The 17,693-nt window shown below is 37.6% G+C and overlaps 3 protein-coding genes across 13 annotated transcripts in view; all 3 read right to left on the reverse strand.

The window, feature by feature from the left end:
- Positions 1–2,749: 2,749 nt before the first annotated feature.
- On the reverse strand, positions 2,750–3,978 carry LOC6558567. Its single transcript, XM_001985471.2, has 3 exons — positions 3,933–3,978; positions 3,024–3,797; positions 2,750–2,955 (listed from the first exon to the last, which is right to left on the reverse strand). The coding sequence occupies exons 1-3, from the start codon at positions 3,952–3,954 to the stop codon at positions 2,888–2,890; spliced, it is 864 nt and encodes a 287-aa protein (XP_001985507.1). The 5' UTR covers positions 3,955–3,978; the 3' UTR covers positions 2,750–2,887.
- A 1,806-nt stretch (positions 3,979–5,784) lies between these two features.
- LOC6558016 (ejaculatory bulb-specific protein 1) lies at positions 5,785–7,299 on the reverse strand. Its single transcript, XM_001985470.3, has 2 exons — positions 7,111–7,299; positions 5,785–7,046 (listed from the first exon to the last, which is right to left on the reverse strand). The coding sequence occupies exons 1-2, from the start codon at positions 7,139–7,141 to the stop codon at positions 6,166–6,168; spliced, it is 912 nt and encodes a 303-aa protein (XP_001985506.2). The 5' UTR covers positions 7,142–7,299; the 3' UTR covers positions 5,785–6,165.
- An 84-nt stretch (positions 7,300–7,383) lies between these two features.
- LOC6558055 (rab11 family-interacting protein 4B) overlaps positions 7,384–17,693 on the reverse strand; it is a 53,483-nt gene continuing 43,173 nt past the window's right edge. For 5 of the 11 annotated variants that reach the window (XM_032743430.2, XM_032743427.2, XM_043215673.1 and 2 more), the window contains 5 exons: positions 10,385–10,519; positions 9,844–10,300; positions 9,618–9,766; positions 9,332–9,370; positions 7,384–8,981 (listed from right to left, as the gene is read on the reverse strand). In XM_032743430.2, the coding sequence (XP_032599321.1) occupies positions 8,853–8,981; positions 9,332–9,370; positions 9,618–9,766; positions 9,844–10,300; positions 10,385–10,519 (909 nt within the window). In that variant the 3' untranslated portion in view covers positions 7,384–8,852. Of the gene's footprint in view, positions 8,982–9,331; positions 9,371–9,617; positions 9,767–9,843; positions 10,301–10,384; positions 10,520–10,614; positions 10,830–15,267; positions 16,309–17,693 lie in introns of those variants that run through there. The other 6 variants (XM_032743429.2, XM_032743432.2, XM_032743428.2 and 3 more) reach the window with 5 other exon arrangements.

The raw sequence follows: 17,693 nt of genomic DNA on the forward strand, positions 1-17,693 counted from the left end.
TATTCAAGCATGATCCAGACTTCGATTTCAAAAGGGGAAACCTTTCCCTTTTGCGCAAATTGAAGCTTTGAAAACAAAAGTGAAAAGCTTCGCAGATTCGAGCAAATTCGCCTGAATAATATTGATTTCACGATATGTTTAGATTCAATGATATTTATTGTCAATATATACATATAACATTAGTGAATGGAAAGAATTTCATTATATGTTACTACACAATTTGTATCCTTACAATTTTCAACATATTAAATGGCATCAGTGGAGAGTTCCCAGTCTGAAGTCATTTAATAATGTCATGCAAATTTCTGGGTAAAGAGAACTGAATCATATATTAGCATATAGAACAATTTGCAAATAGCTTCAAGCTAATTGCAATACGAAGAAAAGAATTTTCGACGTAATTTTTATCGTTCAAAGTGAAATAGTTTTGCGGCGAGGTATTTGCAAGTAGATTAATGGCTACGCTGCTTGCAAATGAGCCAAGCAAATCAAAACAGTCGTCTTCCTGGAGGTGATGGGGAGTGAGGCGGATTGGGTCTAGGCCAAGAAGCAGAACCCGTTCAGTCCAAGCCAAATGCATTTGGCACGCAATTATGCCCAAAGTGTTAATTGCATTTCCGCCACTGCCAAAGCCGGCTATCAAACTACAACCATGGCACGGCCCACAACTCACGCAGTTGGCCTTAGGCGCAAGCAGTTGCCGGTCAGTTTTGGGCCAAGAAGCTGCCGTAGAAGTAAAAGCAGCCAACCAAGGCTAACACATTCAGAGATAAGCAACGTGCAGAGTTAACGGCACTTTTTGCTGCAAGTGCTGCTGCCTCCCCGGGAGACTTGGTTAATAATGGCGCATGCGTGGCAGACACGCAGCAGCAGCAGCAGCAGTTGCAACATCAGCCGCAGGAGCGTGTTCTGCGGGCAGCGAAATACAACGAAACTAAGTCAAATATTTGTAGAACACAGAGTAGACAGCCAGCTCCCCAGGCTAACTGCAAATGCGAAATTTATGGGTCCCGAAAGTCGCGTGGACGTCGCCTGAAAGATATAGCTTAACAGTCAAATGCTGGCATTTAAAATACCCTAACTAACTATATATATATATATATATATATATATATATATATATATATATATATATATATAATATATAATATATATAAGCTGAAATTTAAAACACCCTCAATAATGAGACTGTAAAATGTATTTGTGATTAATTTAGTCGCAGTTCAAAATTATGCTGATTTAACTATAAATTCATTTAATATTCTGCAAATAATATTGTATTCAAATTTAAATGTAAAATTGACCATAACAACTTTAATTAACAAAATAAAATAATTGTGATACTTAAAATTTGAATGGAGTAAAAATGTTAATTTAAATGAAAAATCCTTGTGTGACTTAAATGCAATATGCAAAATTAAATTAATTAATTACCTAAAAATCGTTCTCGATATATATTTAAATTATATTGAAATAGTATTGGTTTTTATTACAAAAGCGACACTAAAATCATTAACACAATTAATATATGTATTTGAAATTTTTGTCTTTAATATATGTTTTTGATGGATCCAGTTCTGCTCGTGTTTCAATTAAATTAATTGTAATAATGATATTTATATCGTTCTTGTAACTAAAAGCAATTACTCATTTATAAATTATAGAAAGAGGTAATCAAAACTTGTATTTTTTAGTAGTCTTAAAATATGCAATGCATATTAAAAATAATAGTCTCAACCTGCATGTCAAAGCTGCTATGCACTTTCGCTATCAAAAAAGAAATGATTTCTTTGTGGCATGCCGCATATTCATGAAGTGCTTTGCAATGGGACCAAGTGGTCTCGGATCATTCCCAGCTGTGGTCTGTGGCCAAGTCGCAATCCTGGCTGCGTTGTCTACTGCAATGAGAATGGACGCTGACAGACGGCCAACCAGGAGGCGTCTGTCATTTATCGAAGTCTTTGCATGTCTTTGCATGCGGCTACACTTGATAAGAGAGTAGCAGAGAAAATAAACGATGGAGGCACATTTGAATCGAGCAGCTGGGACAGTCGATTGCTCATTCCTTCGCCAAGTCCCATTGGCATTGGCATTGGCATTGGGATTGGCATTGGCATTGGCAACCAACTTGGCTTGGCTTTGCGCTCTGCGTTCTGGGCTTTGGCCAAATCCGTTAATAAGCCATTTTGACAAATTGGATGATTGCCGTCTTCATGCCTGGAATTGCGAGCAATGTGTGGAAAGTCTGATGCCAGCGAACAACGATAATGCTGACGATTGTCAATTGATCTGAAGAGTAATGAGCAGCATTTAATTCATCGATTGCCGCCAAAGACATAAAACCATATTTACTTAGCATTAGATTTAATGGCTCTGCACAGTAAATCCATGTTAAAACCTTGCCAAAATTAAGCATGACATATAATAACAGCCAAGTTAGTTGAATGCGGAAGCGACTGAAAAGTCGATTTGGATATTGGTAACAAAAACTCAAAGCAGCTGCCCAAAAAGGAGCAATTTATCTTTTAGGTATATTTGGGATATTTCAGTATTTCTTTAAGAAATAATTTTATTTTACTATTCAAATTATATGAGAAATACTATTTTATCTGATTTTCATTGGGGGATATACTCATTTACACCAAATTGAAATAAACACAATATTTTGATTAAGAAATTTATTTCGAACTTATGAATTACAAAAAGAATTAAGATGAGAATCTTAAGGAAAGACTTAAAGTGATATAAATTGTGTGTTAAAAGAGAATAGCCACCTCTGTAATTACTGTTATTTGTTTATATTACGTTACATTTATTATTGTTATTTTCCTTAATCGCAATCGCAAAACTAGTTCTAGATTCGCTCTGCTGATGTGGTTATTGCTGCTTACATCATATCACGATCGTAGCACTTGACGGTATTCTTGCACTCATCATCTTGCACTTGACGGAAGACTAGGAGTAGATGATGCATACAATTAATAACAGCTAATCGATTAAATAGGGCGAGTCGATCTACTTACCATTCTTGGTATTGAAGCAGTTCCATTCACTCAGCTCGCATTGCCCAGCGAACTCGACAATGCAATTTCCGTTGGTGGCACAAACGGGCAGCGCCTGCTGCGGACACTGGAAGTTGCACTTGCCCAGCTGCTGCAGCTCGCGTTGCCCCTCGACCAGCACGGGCACCGGCTCATTAGATGACAGCAGGCGGGCTGTTTTATGATCTGGTTTACCGGTAGCCGTTGTGGAACTGGTGAGGCTGCTTCTTGGCTTCGGCTTTTGTTGATTCTGCTGCTGCTTCTCGCGCTCTTTGATCGCTTGATTGATGACTAGGGGTATTTGCGTCTGCGCCTGGTGCATCACGTGGACGACTTGCTGGTGAATCTTATTGACCTTGTCGCTAATGTCTACCGGCGCTTTGCCGGGCACCGAGACCACAACCTGCGGCAGCACTTTATTGTGTCCCGCAGCAGGAGCTGCTTGTTGCAATGTGGCTGTGGCCTGATGATTTATCACCTGCGTCACCACCGGCTGCCCAACATGTGGTGGCAGCAAATCCAAGTGCGGCACGGCAGCTTTTCCTCCGTTTTCATTCGCATTCCCTTTTCCATTGGCAGCTGCAACCTGTGGCACGTGGCCAGTTAGGGTTGTGGTCTGACCGGGTTTCTTCTGCTCCAACACTTGATTGATGTGATTGTTTATCAGGTTCACCACGTGCAAGGGCAGCTCGACAGGTTCCGACACCTTTTGCTCCGGCTTTTCAAGCTCCACTGCCTGCGACAGCGTCAGAAAGGCTGCAATAGGTGATTAAATATATTTATATTTATATTGTAGATATTTTAATTACTATATGTTTTTTGTAAATTATTATTTATAATTTATTTAGCAATTTTTAAATTATAATATGCAGAGACATTCTCAAAACTCACCAAATATCAGCAAAGCTATCATATTGTTTTTTTTCAGTTCACTTTTACTTGGAGACGCTCGACAGCGATCTGTGATGCTTTCGATCTGAGTTGGCAGGTTTTATACAATTTCAAATCCGATCAAATGTCAGCTGTTTGAATCGAACCAATCGATTTGTCACACGCATTTTTAGCTTACTTAAATGCATTTTTTATGATAATTTAATTATAATGTAAACTCCTGTAAACTCTGTACTCAGAATCTCGGCGTGCTCTTTGAAGGAACTGGTTTCGGCCTGCTTAAGCAAATATTTATTTGCATTAATCGCTTCCTTATTAATTAATATTTTATTTTCACTTATGTATATTTCTGATTGGGGAGTGAGTACTGGTTAGGTTTTGAATATTCAAAAAAAGTTGGCAGGAAATAATAAAAAATGAATATGTTTTTGTCGAAATATAATCTTAAAAATAACTGTGGAATAATTTTCACTCATCAACAAGTATAAATGGCCAATAAGCATACATTTAGGTGCTTAATTTCACATTCCGAGAATCACATTTATAGTCTCTGCCTAATTGTATGCTTTATAAAGTGGAATTCGTTAGCTATTGAAATTCAGTATTTTTGTTAAAATAAATACGAATACTCGAATGAATTAATTTTTATTTTCATCTACATATTTTTGCTTTGATTTTTAAACGGCTGCTTTTATGTAACATATACAAAAGAAACAAAAATATGCAAATTTCCTGCGGGACTCCGCCTGCTTTCGCACCACAAAACAAAAGCTTTTATTTTTGTCTGGCAGACAATAAATGACAAACCCAAATGATGACGAGTACGATGATGATGATGATGATATCCAGTTTTGCATATTTTTGGCAGGTGTTGAAATAAAGGATTATGATATCCACCAGTCAAAAGTTTTTCAGTGCCAATGTGACAAAAATTCAGTTACAAAAACATTTGTGGCAACTCACAGAATCAGCAGTTGAACAGTTGCTGCAGACTGCAAAAAACAACAACATCAACGAGAACCCAGTCCAAATTATCTGGAGAAATGGCACAAATCGTTCACTGCTCTGCCTAAGTAAGTTTTGCGAACACTTTGTGTCAGTGTTGCCAATTATCGTATTCTAAACTATTAATATAAAATATTTATTTATATTCTATGATATTTATTGTCTATGATGTATGGAATTTTCCCCAGTGTTCAGATTAAACTCAGCTTATAATAATACAACAGAATCTAAGGCTGCCACCATTGTCTTCTACGCCTGCACAATCATGATAAATTAGAAAATATATATTTAATAAAACTACAGTAAATAATTAAATTATTTCATTTTATATATTTATAACAAATCATATTTTTATTGCTATCTAAAAAGTAAAATATGTGAGTAAAGGAATCACATCATAAATGTAGAGAAATAGGAAACAGCAGCGATTTATATGAATATGAACATGTTTCTTAAAGCAATATAAGCCAGTCTTAAAAGTATTATATTTATTTACAAACGGCTAAATTATAGTTAAAATTTCATGATAGCTTAAATTATAGAGCAATGTCGATTCGATTGTTGATTGGCTTAGTCAATTTAATTATATAGATACATGTTCAACAATGAATTCATATTAGATGACCTGGCCATTTTAATTCGGTATATTCCAGATAGTTGAATGTGGTTAAAATGCTGTAAAAATGTTTTCTTTGTAAGTTGATATGCTTGAACTAGTTCGATGTGAGTTCTAAGAAATCTTGAAGTTTTGCTACGTGTAGACTTCAAAACAAAGAACATTGTAATATCTAAATTTATTAGTGCAAACATGCAAGATAAAATTGATTTGTGCGCATTCATAGCACGATTTTGTGGATTTTCAACAATAAACTTTATTCTGTGCATTGTTTACAATGGTTTATTGCTCAATTTTATTCACAAAAAAAGTATTAAAATTTTCTCTTGTTGCACAAAGTTTGATTCAAATACATAAATTTAGCATGTGCAACTATTGTCTGCTCGACTAAATAAAGTTGTGGTGCATGTTCCACATTGTTCTCTCGTTGCCAAAAGACGACTACCTAAAGATTCTCAACTCTGCTTTTTATGCTTTGTTATCCGATTATTTGTAGTGAGCTGTGTTGGTTTGTATAACTTTTGCTTTTTTTCATAGCATATGTACGTATTTATGATAGTAATACAATTTTACAAGTAAACATATATTTAGTTCAGGTGTTTCTTAAGTAATTCACATATTGAGGTCATCGGCTCGGCAGCGATGAGCGCATACTCCCATTTGACAGATATCCTCGTCCACTGCACTGAAGGCCACATCGCGATGCTTGCAGTTGAAGGCATTCATGACGCACTGATTGGGAAACTCATGGATACAGTTGCCATTGTAGGCGCAGATGGGATTCAGCTCCAACTTGGTGCATAACTCATCGCACTTCTCAACGGGTGTAGGCGGAGTTGGCAGCGGTGTCGTAACGCTGGCCAGTAGCAACTGATGACAGTTCTTGGAGGCCATGCGATTGGTTGAGCTAGTTGTGGTCTCTGCTGGTGCGACAACAGGATGAACTTCTGAGCTGGCACTTGAGTGGTCAGGGCTGGGCATGCCAGGATTGGGCATACCTGGTATGGGCATACCAGGATTGGGCATTCCAGGAAGAGGGATTCCAGGATTGGGCATGCCACGAGTTTCGATTCCAAGGTTTGGCATGCCAGTAAGGGGGACTCCAGGATTGGGCATGCCAGGAATAAGGATTCCAGGATTGGGCATGCCACGAGTTTCGATTCCAGGATTGGGCATGCCAGGAGTAGGGACTCCAGGATTGGGCATGCCAGGAGTAGGGATTCCAGGATTGGGCATACCATGATTAGCCGTTGGTACGATAGCTCTCATATTTCGTACCTTAGCCAGTGGCACCTTAGCAGTGGGTGGCACCACCACCTGCTCGGTCATCACCTTTCCTGGCTTTACCTCCACCACACTAGCCACCTCATGCTGATCCATATCCTTGGACACAACGGGCTTTCCATTGACCAGCAATGGCACTTGAACCGTTACCCGGCCAATTTCTGTAGTTGGCATCACCTGCGCTGCGTTGCAATCATAACACAGCAGCACTGCAAGGAGTATTCAAAGGTTAGTCGGGACTGGAAGCAGAGATTATGAATATGACGTGCTCACCTGTGGCCAAAATGAAAAGGAGCTTGCCCATCTTGTGACTTCAACTTCTTGGACTTCTGTGTCCTGAACTGGGTCTTGGCATTGACTTTTATACGATTTGAAACTGTAGCCGCCGTAGCCAACCAGTTATGTGATCGACGGGGGAACAGATGTTGTGGTTTCGTCATATTCCAGAACCGGTTGCGACAAAGCTTTCCTCAATAAATCCAACGTTATGGTTATTGTTTTTGGGTGGGTTTTGTGAACTTTAGTAAGCAAACAATTTCTGATCTTTATAAAATTCTTTTTATTATTTTTAGTAATATTTCTTACACTTCGTTTGTGTAAATTAACATTAAAACTCTATGTTATTAGGCATAGATGTACATTTTGTTAAAATATAATGGACTTTTTTAGTATTATCTACAAGCTTAAAACTTTGAATTTCTTGCCTTTTACAGCACTCTTCTATCATATAAAATTATTTCTTGCGACTTTCGAAAATCATTTAAGGCATCAAACTTTTGATTAGCAATTTTTTAAACATAGTTTTGATTTAGATAGTTATCGTTATATATATATATAAATATGTGTAAAATAGTTGACCACTTTGAGTTCTGTTTTCTGTTCTGGTTTTCATTGAGTTTAGGGCTCGGTTGCATGGCTCGTAATCAAAGAGCCTCTCCACAGTAGCGATCCCTAAATCTTTGCACATTGCGTCCATCATCTATGTTTACATTCTATACTATGTATATGTAGTACGTTGTTCAGTTAATTAAGATTAGTTTTACATATTTGCATACATATTTTGTGTATTATTTTCATTTTTGTGTTCGGTCTACCATTTCTTGACAAGCAATTTCTATCATTTTTCATAGATTCAGGCTAAATAAAAAACATCAACTATATATCCTGGGGATTGTCCATACCATAAACGCAAATTTTTGATAGGTTTCTCTTCGATCTGTATGTAGTAAATGGGCAGCAGCAAAGGCATTGGTAAGAGCATAAAAGAAAGTAAGTCGAGAAAATAGAGCAAATAGAGGAAATATATATAGATTTAGATATAAGATGAAGAAAAAAGAAGTAGAAAGAAAGTTGAAATTTGAGAAAATATAACAAAGTTTATGTTAGGGATAAGTTCTTCTTAATAAAACTCCTACAAATATCCTAATCGCTGCCCCTTACTTAATTATATTTAAGAATTTAAATGATATATTATCAAACATTTGAACGATACTTTCAACCGTTCTGCACACCTACTCATACACATATCATATACTTACATAGTAACTATCAATTGCTTTATATATTAATAAATATTGTTGGTTTTAAAAGGTGTATAATCTTAAGAGCTATTTTTTTTATGTTTAATATCTTTAGGGCTCAACAACACTACAATAACTATAAACAATTTGCTGGGGTTTTTTCTTTTGACAATATTATTTTTTCCTATTTTACAAAAATGAAACTTTTATACAAAACGATTAGTTAAAATAGAAAAGGTTGACGAAAAATATATAATTAACAATTTCAACTAACTTCACATAAATTTGTAGTTCTGTTCTCTTGTGTTGTTCGGTTTAAAAACTACAATAAATTGTTATAAAATAAATTATTACTTAAATTGTATACATAAATATATGGGAAAGCCTTAAAATGTATTTTAAAGTAGTTAATTAGTTAGTTTTCCGTTTAGAGTTTATTTTAGGTGGTCCAGAGACTGTAAGGTGTCTGGGTTATTGTTTCATCCGGTTGTTCTTTTACTTGCGCTCAATGGGCTTGACTTCGAGCAACTGGGGATAGTTCTCCACGATGTTCAGTAAGATTGTATCAATGTAGTGCTTGAGACGCACATTCTCATCCTCCTTTTCCTGGAAGGCCTGTTGCAGCTGTAAATTTGTGGAAACCGATTAGTAGCATATTCTTTAATAGCAAGGAACATTTAACACAAAGTAAGGCATGAATGTCATCTTAATTTTTATACGTATACATTAATGATATGAAGTTTGATGATCTTGAAATATTTTGTTAATAACCAATATGGCCCACACCCAATTTCGAGCATTTTAAATAACTTTGTGAGCAAGTGCCGGAAAGAATTTGTTAAATTGACGTTAACGTAAACCACAACCATATGACAGTAGCAATCAAACTGCAGCACATGCACAGTGGCTCCAAAACCGTGTTTTGTGATATTTTTGCCTTTTATTTTGAGTTCTTGTTGGTGGATAAGCATTACCTGACTTAAGGATGCTAATGTGGCTGAATCCACAGAATCCTGTAATACAATAAATACAATATAAATATATGAGGTACAATAACGACGAATTGCGAGACAGCAGGACTCAAACTCTCAAACTGTGCGACAAGTACAAAGCGTGACTGTGCGTGGGCGGTGTGTTTGACAAATGTGTTGACAAATGTGGGCGTGGCAGCGTCAAAAATAAAAGCATAGAGCATAGCATACAAGCATAGCGCACGGGGACGACAGTGAGTACGTGTAAGAGGGATAATGCAACACACACCTGAGCCTGTGACATCTCCTCCAGCTCCTGGGCCAGATTATTCAGAGTGCCATTCAGCAGGTTACGTCCCTGCTCGACGCCATTGGTCAGCATGGTGGCCTGATTCGTCAGCATGGTTGCCTGCAGCTCCTCGTTCTGCTCCTCGAGTGCTGAAATACAACAACAAAATAAACAGAAATTAGTTTATATTCTTTCTGAGATTTGTCTGACTGATCATTGCACTTACAGCGATTCTTTTGGCGCATCTCCTCGAGCTCTTGGTGCAGCTCCTCCAGTCTTATGCTCTCCGGTGATGTGGTGGGCATGGCACGTGCCCCGTTCTCCTCGCGGGCACGCTGCAATTCGCGACTCAGCTCGAGCATTAGCTCCTCGGTGGATTTCTTTTCCTTTTCGTGTTGGCGCAGCGTTTGCAGCTGCTCATCGTATTCCTGCTGCAGGGCCGCAATCTGATCGCGTGCCAGCTCCAGCTGCTCCTCGGTGCGATGCAAATCGTTGGCCTGCTTATCGCACAAGACACGCAATCGCTGCGCCTCGTCGCGCAATGCATTCGCCTCGATTTCTGTGGCTTTGATCTTCATCTGGCAGTTCTCATTCTGCAGCGAGGCTTCGCGTTCCACACGGGCCAAAATTTCGCGATGGCGCTTCTGCTCCTCGGCCAAACGCTCCTCGGCACGCAACTCCGACTGCAACCACAAAACAGTAAAACAGATTTAACTAGTGACTCTAGTGACTGGTCAAACTAACTATTGCAGTTAACTATTACTCACCTCTCTGTACTGCTCCTCGAGCATGTGATAGCGCGCCTGGAGCACCGCATATTCAGTCTTGGTGCGCGTCGTGCGATCCTCGGCTATGTTTTGCGTATCTGACAGATCGTCCACCTTGCGCTGCAGCAGCTCCAACTGAAAGTGAACGAAAGTAAAAGTCAGTTTTTGTAGTTTGTATTTTAAAGAGTTCATTGGATTCATCAATTTGTATTCTGGGCTTCGCTACTAACACAATCGCTTTTCATGTGCCGCAAATCGTGGAGCAGCTCATTCACCAACCGCACATCAGCCATGTGATTTTTTAAATACATTTGCATATATCTGGCATATACATTATCTGGGTCTCTATATATGCCTATATGTCTATATGCCGCTGCCTGTTGCACTCTGTGTTCATCAAAAATTCAACAAAAATTTCGGTTCGGCATCGTCGTCTTTGCTCATTTGCTTGCCCCAAACGACTGCAAACGTAGCCGGAGGCTGTTATTTGTTATTTGTTTTTGTTCAGCGACAGAGAGCCACAGAAGACGGCAAACGACGCCAGTCTGTGGGCAGGCCACACTTAATTACACTGGGCAACAATTTTGTGGAATATTATTTATTACACAACCAATAAGCGAATAATCAAAGGAACGATTGGCATTTGATACTTTTCTTAATTATTGAGCAAAACTTATTATTGATCACCATAATAAAATGTATTTTTAAGCAGATTTAACTCAGTAAATCGAACCTCTCCTTAGGAGAATGAAACAAATTAATAGTCTTAGTGAACATTAATATCAAACACAAATCGATTGCTGTTGCACAGTGTTATTAGACATGCCCAGCCCAAATAAATTTCATAAATATTGAGTATACGCCCAATGTGCATGGCAAAAGCACAGACAACTGTGGAATAGGCCCCCACAAATGTTGGCATCGCATTCATTAACTATTTTTGGTAGACATGTGAAACCAAATTGTTGACTGCACTCATCTCAGTTTGCTCAAGCTGCTGTTCAGTGTAATTATCGACACATGTATATATATATATATATACAATGCATATATGAAATCACTCGACTATTGTGTGCTCAGCTGCCGATAAGAAATTTGCTCAGGCGGATGTGATCTGGTGTTGCAAATGGAATACACTACTATGGTAACTGATAGTCAAGAAATGATTACTGTTGCACTTCCTTTACATTGTAAGCCAGCAGTAAATTAGTGTTGCACATTATTAAAATGATAACCCAACTTTGACTTATAGTGTTGGCAAATGAATTAAAATTATTTAGAAATTAGAGTTGGAAACACAATCCTGTGAAATTGAATTTTAATAGAAAATAAAAGCTTTTAATTTAAAATTTGAAACACAATTAGAATATTAAATTCATAAGCAACTTAATTAGTCGCCTTCTCATCCCTATTCGTAAACATCTTTTGATTAGCTCACTTTTGTTTTTTTCTTGTTTGGTCTACAAACAGTCAAGTCAAAAGCTCAATTGAATTAAATGCGCAGCATTTGCCCAACAAATTGTGGGTGGCTTGGACTGTAGTGACTCTCAAACTGTGGTCAAAGGCTTCAATTAAGCTTAATTAACTGCAATTTGCAAGCGAGGGGGAGGATGGAGGGTGGAGGGTGAATAATAGCACAATGTAAACAGCAACAAAATCAAATCAGCAGCAGCCGAACACAAAACAATTTGACGTCAAAATGATAAATACACGACAGCGGGAGAGACAGAGAGTGAGAGAGAGAGAGAGGGAGAGAGAATGAGAGAGTGGCTATATTGCGGCTATACAATAAAAATATATACACTTATGTGTATTATCGAGCACAATGTGAGGAACGTGGACAAACAACGCGACGCGCGGCACGGCAGCAACTGAATAGACCTAGGAATGGGGCCCCGAAAATGACATGTAAACTATTGTATATATAAACGTGGCTGAGAGATCGAGAGAGACCCGCCAAGTCAAAGTCTATAGTGCCATATGGAGAGGGGGGCTCTCTATCAAAGTCTGTGTGCTCATATTTTTGTATGTGCACAATGAACCATGCCAAAAAATACAAAATTATAGTACATGCCATACACAAAACAAGAATCTACTTCTAACGAAAAAACATATGTACTCAAAAAAAGAAAAAAAACAAAAAAAACCGTTGGCTAAAATAAACAAAAACTACAAACTATAAAAGACGCAACACGTAAAGAAAATAATTAAAATTCAAGCAGAGACATTGAGTAACAATTGCCGTTGCTAAACGGGAAAGGAGAGTGCGAAAGAGAAAGAGTCAGACAGAGAGAGAGAGAGAGAGAGAGAGAGAGAGAGAGAGAGACAGTGACAGCAAAAGAAAGGAAATAATAGGTTTGGGGAAGTGCAGAGAGCAATTTCTTAATGCTTCACTTTTTCTTGTCACTTCGCTTGAAGACCATCATCAAAATGTCAGCTGAATTAGTTCCAGGGTCATTGCGGTCTGCCGTCGCTTCCATTAAGGTGCGTGTAAACATCGGGAAACACTCTATGAAATTTTGTTACCTTTTGACACCAGTTGCTAAAGGGAGGAAATGGGAACTGGAAAGTTTTTGACTGTGTGACAGATGACATAATGAGGAAAGACAAATGCAGCTAACAAGTGTTAGGAAAAAGCATTAGGCAAGAGATAGATTAATCTGATGACAATTCAAAGCGTTGTGCTAAGAAATCGATTACCAACACTGCTCGTTCGACAGGTCTTTGTTTTGCTTAACACTGAACACTGTCCTTTGAATGGAATCAATAATAATAAAAGAGCAATTTTTAAAAGAATTTATGTTTCAAAGACTCAACACCGTTTTCTTTTTAAATAACAATTTAAAATCAATCGAATTAATAAAGATTTTATTGATTTGCACTCAGAACAATTAGCATTATCAACACTGATGTTTTCTGTTCCATCAATAAATATCTAAAATCAAAATTAACGAAATTTAAGTTCTTAAAGAGTGAACTTTATATATATATAAAATATTATTTTTTAATGTCAAATTTTAAATAAATCCAATTGAGATTTTATTGATTTAAATTAGAAGAAACTGAATCAGTTGAGTCATATATTGACACATTAGCAGCTCATAAATTACAAATGCAGTTGAAAAACTCACGATCACATCCCATTATAATCAACATTAGCTTTGACCTCAAAAGATTCCATAAGCAACATCAAACAAAACAAAACAACACAAAATAAAATAAAACAATACTTGCAACACTTTCCGCTGGCGATACAATGATCCCATTTGTTACATTTATCAAACTGGAGTCCGTTCCCATTACCATACATATATATCAGGCACAAGACGTGTATTGTAAGCAAATGCAAAACCGGACAAGTGAATGCTTGGCAGCAGCCGTTTATGTTGTCTTATCGGTCTACCAGTGACCTCCACAGTGATTGGGTGTTTTGAAGAGTTTTGAAAGAACAGCAAAAGTGTTGATCTCGTTTAATCACACGCTCGCCCGCCTTCCCACTTGTACGCCCAATTAGCAGACCCCAATAGGCCCAGCTGCAGTACTCATGCATAAAACTGGAAAATTGCATCATGCAATTAGCTGCATGTCGAATTTTAGTGCTAGTTGTGCCCCATGGTGCACAGCGTACGCTGAGAGAGAGAGAGAGAGAGTGGGAATGGAGTCTGTTGCATCTATCCCATTATATCCAATTCCAATTCCAATTGCCAACTGTTGCAATCGCATTAGCGCTCTCGCTCTGAGGCAAATTAATCTTTTAGAAACTTAAGACCCCAGAAGGCGCTTCTGTTCCCATTTCTAATCTCTCTGTTACTTTCGTTGACACATTTTTACACACTAATCATTCGTATGGTTAAGTTTGAACTCATTCATTCATTTCAGCGCTCATTCATTACTCATCTGAGTGTCTCTATTTTTTTATTTATTTTTTTTAATATATTTTTCTTTTTTTTGGCAGCTGATCTCATTTGACGCATTTCTCGAATGCTTCGCCAGATAATTGATGTGTTCTTGGTTTATTTTCGACCAGATGTTTGCCATTTACACAAAAATATTCTAAAATCTTTGTTTGTTTAAATTTTACTGTTTTCTTCCTTGCAAAAGTAAATATGTCAAGGAATCGCATAAACATTATGGGAAGCATTAGAGATAAAGTGAGCACAAAGAAAGAAAAATATATTTGCGTATGGAATGTTAACGACTTCCAGATATATATTTTTTGCGCGTTTATCAACACTGTTTTGCACCTGTTCTGCACTTTTATAACAAGACTTAAGTTATTTCTTATGCAAATATATTTTCTGCCCTTAACAACACTGTCCACTGATATATCTCCCATTTTCTGCACATTTATCAAAAGATTTAAGATGTTCACTATGCAAATATTAAATTTACACCTAACCAACACACAACATGATGATTGTTGCTTATTATGCATCCCTTCAACACTCACATCGTTTGTTTCCAGCATTTCAATTCAATTTTAAGATATTTTTTCACAAAAATCGGTTGATTTATCAATTCAGAAAAATAAGCAACAAATGTTGTTCTGTTGTTGCCAGAAACAGGTCAGAGTTCGACTAAACCAGCTGACATAGAAGCAGTGCTTTTATACAGTGAATTGACATTATTGACATGCTATACTAGAGACACGAGTGCATAGTATACAAAGGGGGGTCGACTAACTAACTAAACAGTGTCAACCCTGAACTTTTCAAAAAACAAAAAAAAAATACACAACAAAATTGGCCAATTGATGAAGGGAGAGAGAGAAAGGCTATTAATGCAATTGCTTCGACCATATCATGTAATATTAAAGAAGATGTTCAGGTTAGATTGTGAATTGTGGATGGTGGATTGTGGATGGTGGATTGTGGCTTGCTTACTTGCTCGTTGAAATTATCGCATATCTCGGCACTGAGGGCTCCGTTCATTTTGCCGTTTGTTCCGTTGGCTGTTCCGCTGTTTTCCTCAAAATCGCACAGCAATTTGTTTTTGAAGTTCTTTAGATTTTCCAATTTGAAGCCGTTGGTATTGGTATTGTTCGTTTTATTGTTGAATTTACTTGTCAACGTTTCCAAATTGTATACTTTATTATTATTATTATTGTTGTTCGATTCCAGGCTGTTGTTATTGTTGTTCGCTTCAAGTTTATTCTCGATAAAGACCAGGGAACTGGGCTCCGAATCCGATGGCACAATATCCTCAAAATCAGCCGGATTTAGGCTCAGAAATGTCTCCTGATCGATCAGTATCGGCTGCTTGCCAAATCCTGGATATTGTCCAGCCACGCCCACACCCAGACTGTAGGCGTTGCTCAGGGGATTTTGTGTGGAACTGGTATTGAAATTCAAATTCAAATCCTCCAAACTTTCCGCTGAGGAAATACTTTGACTAGCGTTCCGATCACTACCAAATTTCACGCAGTTGTTATTGTTGTTGTTGTTGTTGAGCGCGTTGTTCTTGTGATTAATTGCCGTCGTGCTGGTGCTGGTTGCTGCATTCACTGTTGGGCCGACAAATTCGAATTGACCCGCCCACATATCATAGGCTAAGTCAATGCTATCGGGCTGGCTGGCAGGTTGACTACTCATGATTTGTGTTTTATTTTTTCCCCCCGTCGATTTCTGTTACACTTTTCTTTTCGATGTGTTTTGTGGTTTGTAGTTCTGTGTTTTTTTTTTTTTGGCTTTGTTTTGTATTCAGTTTGGGGGCGTGGCACTGGGTGTTGAGTATTCACACTTGCTGTGTTAGTTTTATCTGTGTTGATGTTGTTGTTTGTTGCAAGCGGAAGACACTTTGTGTTGTTCTTTAATTTGTGTTTATTTTTAACATTTAAGGCACATTTTTAAATTAGTTTGATATTTAGTCTTTGTCGTTTATATTTTATATAATTTGTTGGGCACTTTTCTATGCATTGTTGCACACTACATAATAAATATAAATTTTTAATGCAATTCAACTCTAGAAATTATTTCTTATACTATTTTTCTAAACTGTATTAATTTTTAATTGTTTGGAAACCTTTGATATATTTATAAATAGTTACTAAGTTCGCATTTAGAGATATCTTCAATTATAAGTCACTGACATAAAGTGTGAGAAAAATATTTAATTTCAATGTTGGATTTGCAAAATTTTTCCAGAGAAATAATTTTTTTTTTTAATTTCCTACAGAAGAAGCCCGCCCAACAATTCTGTGTTAGTTGACTCTCACAGCAATTAGACTCCTCTGGGCATCTTTCTGGCACTAAATTCAAGAAATCCACGCACAATAAAACATTATAAAGCAATGCGTACGCATATTTCCCTAATGAGTTCTTTCAACCCAAAGAGCAATCAAAACAAAGTGCGAACAACAATTGCCAGAGTTATTTTTTCTTAATTTGTTCTGCAGATGGAGTTTAAACGATATCAGGCCTAATGGAATGAAGTTTGCAAGATGAAAATCAGGCTCGGGGCTATTACACAAATTGAAAGGTACAACTGTTCCGGATTCCAAGCAGTAAGCAGCTTCGGGGGCCCACACCAGCAGTGCACAATATGAAGATGATGCAGAAGGCAAATAATCAAACAAAGGAAAATGGCGAATGGATTCGAGAATATTTCTGCAGTGTTTTTCTCGTCTGTACTGCATTTTTTTCTTTCTTTTTTTTTTAACATTTCATGCAGGAAATGCGCGAGCGCTCAAACAAAACAAAATTCATAAGATCCAAGTTCTTTTTCTTTACTGACATTACCCCCAACCAATTCCCCCCCCCCCCTTCCCCTGCCCGCTTGCACCACCACTTTTGTTTTGGTCACGCCTCTTTCTACACGACTGAGTTTGCTCTGTTTGGAGAGTCTTTTGTGTTTAATTTCCGACTTGAATTGATGAACTTCGTGCAGATAAAGAAGACTCTTTGCAACGTCTTCTTCTTCTTCTTCTGCTTCATATTCCTCTTCTTCGTCTTCTTCTTCTGCTTGCTTGTTTAGTGGAGCATGCAATGGTGCAATTCTTTGCCTCGCATTGCATAATCTTACTATGCCTTCGGGGGGTCGTCTTCCCGAGAGTTCATTTCAGAGTTCTGAACTGTTTTCCCAACATCCCAACAACAACAACAATGCCACGATGTTGATGATGATTCAATCGAAGAACTAGGGAAAATGTGTCATGCACACATGAGTCTTAAATTTTCTGATGCCGCCACTTAAATTGTTTATAATAAATTCACATGATTCACAGATGCCGAAATGAAGAGCGCGCCGCAGCCTTTTTGGCTTAAGAATCGCACACAATTGTGCATGTCAAATGGTTTTAAGTGGCAGCCAT

The sequence above is a fragment of the Drosophila grimshawi genome, unplaced genomic scaffold, assembly GCF_018153295.1.
Source record: "Drosophila grimshawi isolate 15287-2541.00 unplaced genomic scaffold, ASM1815329v1 contig_44, whole genome shotgun sequence".
Classification (NCBI taxonomy): Eukaryota; Metazoa; Arthropoda; class Insecta; order Diptera; family Drosophilidae; genus Drosophila; species Drosophila grimshawi.